General features: G+C 37.8%; 1 protein-coding gene across 1 annotated transcript in view; it reads left to right on the top strand.

Annotated features, from left to right (window-relative positions):
• Nucleotides 1–9,520: 9,520 nt before the first annotated feature.
• ZC3H11A (zinc finger CCCH-type containing 11A) overlaps nt 9,521–10,146 on the top strand; it is a 33,724-nt gene continuing 33,098 nt past the window's right edge. The window contains exon 1 of the mRNA XM_007941174.2: nt 9,521–9,574. Coding sequence (XP_007939365.1) covers nt 9,521–9,574 — 54 coding nt within the window. The remainder of the gene's footprint in view (nt 9,575–10,146) is intronic.

A 10,146-nucleotide genomic window follows, 5' to 3' on the forward strand; every position in this document is an offset into this window, starting at 1 on the left:
TAATGGTTCAACAGACAGACAAACCCACTGCCATCGAGTCAATTTCTACTTACAGTGACCCTATAGGACAGAGTAGAATTGCTTCTTCATAAGTTGTAAATCTTTATAGAAGCAGACTGCCTTATATTTCTCTGGTGGGATGACTAGTGGATTCAAAATGCCAACCTTTTGGTTTGCAGCCAAGCACTTCAAACCACTGTGCCACCAGGGCTCCTTCTAGCCATCTGGGGCATACTTAATTTTTGTTATGTTTGTGTTGTATTATATTAGAGAATGTTACGTTATGATGAGCATATAAATAAAATAACCACAATCACCTAAAAGTCTATCACCACAGCTATAAATACTGCTGACATTTTGGTGTATATTTTTCCAGACTTTATTTTATACGTATAATTATGTGAATGTAAATGAATGAGATCATATTAATTTTGTAACTTTCGAAACACACCCATATTTCCAGAGTACAAATATAATTATTTTTAACAGCTAGATATTGTCACATTATATGGTTATACCACAGTTTTTAAGAACAGTCCTCAATTTTTTTACTTTTGTTTTTATCTATTTATAATTGTAGTTTGGGTGAAAGTTTACAGAGCATGTTAATTGTCCGTTCAACAATTTATACATATTTTGTGATATTGGTTATAGTCCCCTAAATGCAGTACCCAATTTTTGATTCTTTTTTATTCTTAGAAACAAGATAGTGGTGAACTTCCTTGTGCATTATTATCTTGCACGTTTGTCCAATATTTACCTCAGTGTAAATTCTAGAAATAGAATTGTTAGGTCAGGGAATATAGCAAATTTAAAGGTTTTGAGACATGTTGAGTGGCAGATACTTATTCCTAACCTAGGTTGTTGACTTTAAGGCTAGGTTTCATCTTGGCACACTCTTCTTTTATTATTTATTTATTTATTTACAGTATTTCCTCTACCCTCCCATTCCTGCTAAACAACAAACTTTCCTTCCATATATAAATCTTTCCTTGACTTTTTACAATAATGAACTAATACTATATTTGTCCTTCTGTGATTGACTTACTTCACTCAGTATAATGTCCTCCAAGTTCATCCATGTTATGCGGTTTTTGTAGATTCTACATTATTATTATTATTATTTTTTAATCATTTTAATCTTCTTCTTTTTTTAATTGAGGTTTGGGTGAAAGTTGACAGAGCAAATTCATGTTTCATACAGCAGTTCACATATACTTTGTCTCATGGCATTGACTGCAATTTTCCACAATGCAGTAGTGTTCTTCCCACTTCCTCCCCATAGATACCTCTTCTCTGTGTTCTTCCCTCCCATGCACTCCTACCCCTTTACTGTTTCCCTGTGCATACACAGCCCTTCTATTCTACAATGATAGATCTCTCCAAGGAGTATATTTACTTAATCCAAATGTTCACCTCCTATGTTTGACTTTTGTTTGGCTGGAAGCCACAGGAATGGGTTCAATTCCAGATCTGAAGGGCATCTAGGAGCCATAGTCTTGGGGTTCCACCAGGCTCTATCAGACACGCAAACCTGGTCCCATTTTTTTTCCCCAAATGATTTTGAGTTTTGTTCCACATTGTTCTGCCTCTCTATCCAGGATTTCCTACATAGATCCCCGCCTCAGTGCCTCTCTGAATGGTTGACAGTGGTAGCCTAGATGGGGAACATCTAGTTCTTCTAGTCTCATAGTTGTATAGGCTGCGGATTGCATGGTTTACCAGTCGCTGGGACAAATTGTTTCCACGAATCTTTAGTTTTCTTCATTCTTCTTTGCTCTGGACTAGGAGGGACCCATCATTGCACCTAGATGGCTGCTTGCAAGCTTTTAAAATCCCAGTCACTACTCACCAAAGTAGGAGGTAGAATAATGTTTTGTGTAATGTATTATACCAATTGAGCTTGCTGTCCCCTGTGACTATGGTCCTGAGCCCACAGGTTCAACTACTCGCTCCCTCTGGGTAGCTGGCTGTGACCAAGAAGTAACTACAACCTTGTCCCTTGTCAGCTCTACTAAACACCTGGGAATTCTTACAGATCATACAAACGCACGCTTGTAGAACCATTGTCTACCAACCCTATACGTGGTCTTGTGTATACTCCCCGGTGCATAGACGTATGTAATATTTCAGCCTGTCCACCCATCTGTCTACCCGTATACTCATGTTTGCTTTCACTGACAACAAACACACTACTATATGTACAAAAGAGTTCATCTTTGTTGTCTGTACTTCCTGTGTATCTCTCTCTGTCTTCCTCTTCCTCAGTGCCACCATGCTGATCATGCACATTTGGTCCATTGCCCTTCTCTTCACCCAAATCAATACTTAACTCTACAGTGTCTAACAGTAGTTCCCTACCTTTCTAACAGTGTTCCCTACCTTTCCTCCCACCCCTGGTAACCAACAAAGAAAATTTCCTTCCGTAATAAACTTTTCCTTGCCCTTTCCAGTAATGGACTAATACAATATTTGTCCTTCTGTGATTGACTTATTTCACTCAGCATAATGTCCTCCAAGTTCATCCATGTTGTGTGGTGTTTTGCAGATTCTGTGTTATTCTTTAGGGTTGCATAGTATTCTATTGTGTTATGTACCATAGTTTGGTTATCCATTCCTTAATTGATGGACACCTAGGTTGTTTCCATCTTTTGGCTGTTGTAAATAGTGCTGCTATGAACATGGATGTGCATACGTCTCTTTGTGTCATGGCTCTCACTTCTTTAGGGTATATACCTAGTAATGGAATGGCTGGGTCAAATGGTATTTCTAATTTCAACTTTTGAAGGAATCGCCATACTACTTTCCACAGTGGTTGTACCATTTTACAGTCCCACCAGCAGTGTATGAGAATCCCAGTCTCTCCACATCCTTGCCAGCATTTGTTATTTTCTGTCTTGTTGAGCATTTCTTCATATGTTTGTTGGCTACCTGAATATTCTCCTTGGTGAAGTGTCTATTCATGTCTCTGCCCATTTTTTAATTGGATTATTTGTCTTTTTGTTATTGCGGTATTGGAGTTTTCTATAAATTCTAGAGAAAAATTCCTTGTCAGGTATGTGGTTGCTGAACATTCCCAAATATTTTTTCCCAGTCTGTAGGTTTTCTTTTTAGTCTTTTGGAGAAGTCTTTTAAGTATGTAAAAATTTAATCTTTAGAAGGTTCCATTCATCCAGTTTCTCTTCTGCTGTTTGTGCATTTTGGGTTATGCTTGGCAGTCTATTTATGCCATAAATTAGAGCCCCTAAATTTGCCCCTAATTTTTCCTTGAGGAACTTTATAGTTTTTAGTTTCACATTTAAGTCTTTGATCCATCTGAAGTTAGTTTTTGTGTATGGTGTGAGGTATGGGCCTTGTTTCATTTTTCTGCAAATGGGTATCCAGTTTTGCCAGCACCATTTATTAAAGAGACCATCTCTTCCCTATTTAATGAATTTCAGTTCTTCGTCAAAAGATCAGCTGACCGTAGGTCGATGGATCTATTTCTGGGTTCTCAGTTCTGTTCCACTGGTCTGTGTCTGTTGTTGTACTAGTACCAACCTGTTTTGACTACTGTGGCTATATAGTAGGTTTTTTCCCTCTTTTGGTTTGTAGTTGTCCTCATTTGTCGGTTGGTGTCTCTGGTTCCCTGTTTACAATCTTGTAGGGTTATTTACTTTGGATACTTCCATAGCTGGGTTGGTTTCTGGGTTATATCATCATGTGTGTTAATGGTCAGTTGTTGTTGGCTGTTGTTGCTTCTCTGTCCAAAGGGCTCTCTCTAGCATCTCTTGTAAGGTTGGTCTGGTTTCAACAAATTCTCTTAATTTCTGCTTCTCTGGAAATCTCCTAATTTCACCATCATATTTGAGGGACAGTTTTGCTGGGTACATAATACTTGTTTGGAAATTTTTCACATTCAGTGTTTTAGATATACCATCCCATTGCCTTCTCACCTGCATGGTTCCTGCTGAGAAATCCGAGCTTAGTTTTATTGGTTGCCTCTTGTAGGTAACTTAGTTTTTCCTGTGCTGCTCTCATGATTCTTTCTTTGTCTTTGGTTTTGGTGAGTTTGATGCTGATATGTCTGGGTGATTTTCTTTTGGGATCTATCCTGTTTGGGTTTCGTTGGACTTCCTGAATGGAAGTGGTTTTATTTTTCTCTTTCTGTTCTGGCATTCCAGTGACATATAAGTTATTCCTTTTGATGGTATCCCACATGAACCTTAGGCTTTCTTCAATTTGTTTTGATCTCTTTTCTGATTGACTGACCCCTTTCCAAAGAAGTATTCAGGTATTTGTCTTCAATCTCATTAATTCTGTCTTCCATTGCATCCATTCTACTCTTTTGCCCTTTCAATATGTTATCTATTTCTGACAATTTAGTATTAATCTTCTGGATTTCTATCCGTAGATTTAGAATCATTTCTAATTTTTCATTTATGTTGTCTTTTTGTTCTTATATTTTCTTCCAGAATTCTTCTAGGGTTTTGTCTGTGTTTTCCTTGGTCTGTCTCTCAATCCTTTGAAGATACTGAAGTAAAATTCTTTTGAATTCCTTATCAGGGAGTTCCAGTGCTGCATCTTCCTCAGGGAGGTGTTTTGGGTCTGTATCCTGGTCCCTTGTTTCTCCTGTTTCTCTTGCTTCTTTGTGTGGACTGTGATGCTCTGTTGTCTCCAAGGCATTGTGACGTTTTTGTGTTCATATTTAATTGGTGATTGTATGTTGGAGTAACTTGCCCATGGTTTTAGTTTTCTTTGCTTTGTTTGTTTGTTATGTACGCAAGCCGGGTACTGTGCTGTGCTCCTCTATTCACTAGTTGATAGCACTTACAAACTCACCACCTGTCTCCTTTCCTGTTGTCAGCCTCTTGTATATCCCTGCTGACCTTGGCAAACAGAGCCTATTCTTAGGTCTCTGGAATCTGAATGAGAATGCTATCACTTTAAAATCCAAAATGGTTGTCACTTGTAAGGATTCAAAATGTCTGCGCCCTTGGTCACTTTAAATATCCACAGTGGCCATTGCTTGTAAACATTCTAAATGACTGTGCCCTCATCACTTTAAATATCCAAATTTTGTGTTAATTTAAGTAAATAATATGTTTCTAGAAGGAGCTCTGGTAGCATAGTGCCTAAGGCACTTGTCTGCTAAGCAGAAGGCTGGCGGTTCAAACCCACCAGCAGCTCCTCGGAAGGAAGATGGGGCAATCTACTTCGGTAGTGATACTGCCTCGGAAACTGGAGGAGGGGTCGCTGCGAGTCAGGTCCGACTCGATGGCACATAACAACAACAACAACATGTTTCTAGAAATCTATTTCTTCTAGATTATCAAATTTGTTGGACTAAACTTCTTCATGTTGCAAGATTAAGCAATCTACTTCTGTAGTGATACTGCCTTGGAAATCCAAGGAGGGGTTGCTGTGAGTTGGATTTGACTTGACGGCAGTGAGTTTGGTTTTTTTGGTTTATTTGTTAGATACATCTTTTTCCAACCTTTGATTTTTAGTCTGTTTTTGTCTTTCTCTCTAAGATGTGTCTCTTGTAGACAGCATATTGATGGGTTATATTTTCTTATCCAGGCTACAGCTCTCTGTCTCTTGAGTTGTGCATTTAATCCATCGACATTCAGTGTAAGTTTTGACAAGTATGAATTTGTTGCTGTCATTTTGTTATGTGTCTTTTTGTGGTGTTACTGATTACTTTGTTCAGTATAATTTCTGTGCTGAGCTTGTTTGTTTATGAATCGTGTTATCCCTTCCTTCGTTGCTGTTGTTTTAGTATTTGCTAAATATTTGTGCTTGTCCTCTTTGTTATTTTGATGGGAAGGCTTATCATTTTTCTTTGAGGTTACCCTGTGATTTACAATTTTCTTTCCAAGTTTCGAACAGTCCATTCTATCTTGCAGCTGTCTTAAGTTCAGCTCCATTTAGAAGTTCTATAACTACACAATTTTTTCCCTCTTTTTGGTTTGTAGTTGTCCTCATTTGCCAATTGATGTCTTTGATTCTCTATTTACAATCTTGTAAGCTTATTTATTTTGGATACTTCCATAACTGGGTTGGTTTCTGGGTCATGTCATCATGTGTTGGCACACTATTCTTGGATCAGGAGTTATCAGTGGAAGATCAGTGTTTCTGAAACCTGACCTTCTGGGAAAGGGTTTTGTGGAAACTTCTCCCATATTTTGATATGTATTCTTCTCACATATTTTTACTTCTGTAGAAGTGTTCATGGATATTTTAGTGAAGATCATGATATGGCAGGGACTGGAAAGAAGGGAGCTTGGTTATTTTGTTGATTAACTACTTTATGGGAAGAGCTCTGACGAATTTTTTTGTGCCTTGTTTTTTGTTTTTCATGTTCGTTTAAAATTACATTGTTTTTTGACTAATATACTTGGTAAAAAACGTAAAAGGTTTTTTTTGTTTTTTATACATCTACAAGGAAGATGGATAAATGGTCTTTTAGTTTTGTTTTTATGTTTTTATAAACAGTAGTCTACCATAAACACTTGTCTGCACTTTATTATTTTACCTCTATATTTTGGAGATTGTTTCACATTTGTTCATAAAGTGCTTCCTTGTTCTTTCTTATAGCTGCATAGTCCTGTGTTGCAGGACTGTCTCATAGGTTTTTTTGTTTGCTTTTTTCTTTGTGATTCCTTTTTTTCTTTCTAAATTTTATTTTACTGTTGAGAATATACACAGCAAAATACACACCAATTGCACAGCTTTTTCCTGTACATTTTATTGGCATTCTTTAGTTGTGCAGCCATTCTTACCCTTCTTTTCTGAATTCCTCCTCCTCCATTAATGTAAACTTACTCACTACCCCCCCCCCAAAGTTCCAATTTCAAGTTGCTGCTATCAGTGTGATCCCATGTAGATAGTTCTTAAAAGAGCATAATGCGCAAAGCAGACCCTTTACTAATTGAGCTAAACTATTCAGATATTTCTGGTTTAAGGGTTAAAGATTATCTAGGGCAATAGTTTCTGGGTTTCATCCACCCTCCATGGCTCCAAAAAGTGTCAAAAAAAACACCAAACTCACTGCCATCAAGTCAATTCTGACTCATAGCAAACCCCATTGGGTTGGTGTCCAAGGCTGTAAATCTTTTATGGAAGCAGACTGCCCATCTTTCTTCTACAGAGTGGCTGGTAGCTTCAAACCACTAGCCTTTTGATTAGCAATCAAATAAATGCCGTAACTACTATATCACCAGAGCTCCTTCCAGAAAATGTAGAATTCATGAAATTTGATTCTACATTCTCCCCCTTATGATTAGGATTTTTCTATAGAATCTTTGATAAAAATATTTGGTAATGGTCTTTGGGCACCATCTAGTTATTTTGGTCTCCTGGCAAAGGAGACAGTTATTCATGGAGGCAATTAGCCACACATTCTGTATCTTCCTCCTGTTCCTGATTCTCCTTTTTCCTCTGTTGCTTCAGGTGAATAGAAACCAATTGTACTTTGGACGGCTGCTTGCAAGCTTTTAAGACCCTAGGCACTACACAGCACACTAGGAGGCAGAACAGAAGCACTAAACATGTTATTAGGCCAATTAACTGGGAAGTCACATGAAACCATGACCCTAAACCTCCAAACGAAGGAACCAAAGCCCATAAGATACTTGGTTATACATAAGCAGCCTTAGCAGCTACTTTTTTTTTTTTTTTTTGGTCATCGTTGTAATATATCACAGCTTTTGCCAATTTAACTTTTTATAGGTGTACAGCTTATTTATAGCAGTTAAAATAGTTGGTTGTGCAACCCTACCCTTAATGCAATTTGTCTATCACCATTAACCCCTATTTTCCCCTTCCGTCCTATGTGGTAGCCATTAATAAACTTTAGTCTCTATACAGTTGCCTTTTCTTGTCTTTTTATATAAATAATGTTATGTGCCATCGAGTCGGATCCAACTCATAGTGACCTCTCCTTCAGTTTCTGAGGTGGTATCACTACAGAAGTAGATTGCCCAACCTTCCTTCTGAGGAGTGGCTGGTGGATTTGAACCGCCAGCCTTCTGGTTAGCAGTCAGGTGCCTTAGGCACTACACTACCAGAGCTCCCTTATATTATAGTCACATAATATTTGTTCTTTGGTGGTTGGCATGTGTCACTCAGCATAGTGTCTTCTACTCTATCCATAGTGTAGCATGTATTAAGACTTCATGTCTCGTACTGGGTAAGTAGTATTCTGTTGTTCGTGTGTACCACATTTTATTCATCCATTCATCTGTAGATGAGCATTTAGGTTGTTTCTACCTTTTGGCTATTGTTAATAGCGTTGTACTGAACACTGGTGTACAAGTCTCTTTGAGTCTCTGCTTTCAACTCTTTTGAGTATAATTCTAGGAATGGAATCGCTGGGTCATACGGTAGTTCTGAAGGACTCTGGTGGTGCACTGGTTAAAGCATTTAGCTACTAACTAAAAGGTTGGCAGTTCAAGCCCACCAGCTGGTCCATGGGAGAAAGATGAGGCAATCTGCTTCCAGAAGATTTACAATCTTAGAAACCCTATGAGGCAGTTTTACCCTATCTTATAGGATCATTAGAAGCTGGAATCAACTCTGGCAATGGGTTGGATTTGGTTTGGTATATCTTTCCTTACTCTTTTGTGTTTATCTAGATTCTAGGTACACAACTCTGTTGCCATTTCATTGGATCAGATAGCTTTGCAGATGTTTTCAGAGGTGATTATTTCTCCAGTTATTCCACCAAACAGGATTTTCCCCATCTATATTATTAATGGGAGCTCTGGTGGTATAGTGCCTAATGCATTTGACTGTTAACCAGAAGGCTGATGGTTTAAACCCACCAGCCCTCCTCAGAAGGAGGGTTGGGCAGTCTACTTTCATAGAGGTGTCACCTTGGACCCAAGGAGGGGTCACTATGAGTCACAGTCGACTCGATGGCAGTGAGTTGTTTTTTTTTTTTTATCATTAATATATGTTTGAAATAGCAAAAATGGTTGTGAAAATACTGGAAATTTAGTCAGTTGGATGATTAAAAACCTAGTTTGCCAGAAATGTAGACTTGGCAAGTATTCTGTGTAAAAATGAAAGTCCCATTAGTCTAAAATGTAGGTTATTTGTTGAATTAATAATGCTTATTTTATGTTGAGCAGTACAGCATCATAAAGAATATATAGGCAAGAAGGGTATGATTAATCCTTAACAAAAAATGTATGTTGTAGATTGTCATGTACAATATTCACATAAGATACAAATATAAATCACAGTGTTTACAAAGCTATGTATATGCAAATACATATTAATATAATTAACATTTGGTTTTAACAATGTAATGACATTAGCAGAATGGTTTGGTGGAGGAAATTGAAGAATTTACCTGAGATAATTCATCATTTGTGTCCACAATTTAGGATTGCATTTTAAAGACGATTTCTGTGATTGAGTGTATTCTTGTGGAAGATTGAACCTGTTTCAAGAGGAGTTGGAGCTGGTCCCCCCCTTGAGGAAGCAGTGGCTTGCTTCAAAAAGCCACTTCTGATCTAAGAATCTGCTCAGCATGCCTAATCAAGGAGAAGACTGCTATTTTTTTTTCTATTCTACATGTACCAAAGTAAGATTTGGTATTTCTAAATCAGTTCTTTCCTAGTTTCCAGGATAACATAATCCTAACATCCTAACTTGATTCTATTTTTTGCTTTGCTTGACTATTTATTATCTGTTTCTAGTTTTTAGCAAAGGACAGCACACCTAGGAAGATTTATTGTTCATTCATTTTTTTCTTTTCATTTTACATAGAACTAATTTTCCCATGTTCTCTAACAGTGAAAGAACCATGACATGTCATCATTGAATGTTCTCTTATCTCTAATTAATCTGTTTGGAGTGCATTGGAATTAGGTATACTGTGGCATTGGGTCCCTAGCTTTGATTTTATTTACTTTGTTATAAATGACTACCTACGTTGGATTGTGTATTTAGAAACTGTCATAGATTTTTTTACTTAATTCTCCCCCTAGATAACCTACTGCAAAAAAGGACAAGGAGGCCACATGTTCTGACCTCCTCTAATCCCACAAGAGGAAGACAGGATTACCAGCGGTAACCCAAGGCCTATTACTGCAAGACCAGACATGCTGCCTCCCTCCAGCCCTTTCACCAACCGTTCCTCCCAAAGCACCCACC

The sequence above is a fragment of the Orycteropus afer genome, unplaced genomic scaffold (assembly GCF_000298275.1).
Source record: "Orycteropus afer afer isolate SDZICR_OR568_19922 unplaced genomic scaffold, OryAfe1.0 scaffold00075, whole genome shotgun sequence".
Lineage (NCBI taxonomy): Eukaryota > Metazoa > Chordata > Mammalia > Tubulidentata > Orycteropodidae > Orycteropus > Orycteropus afer.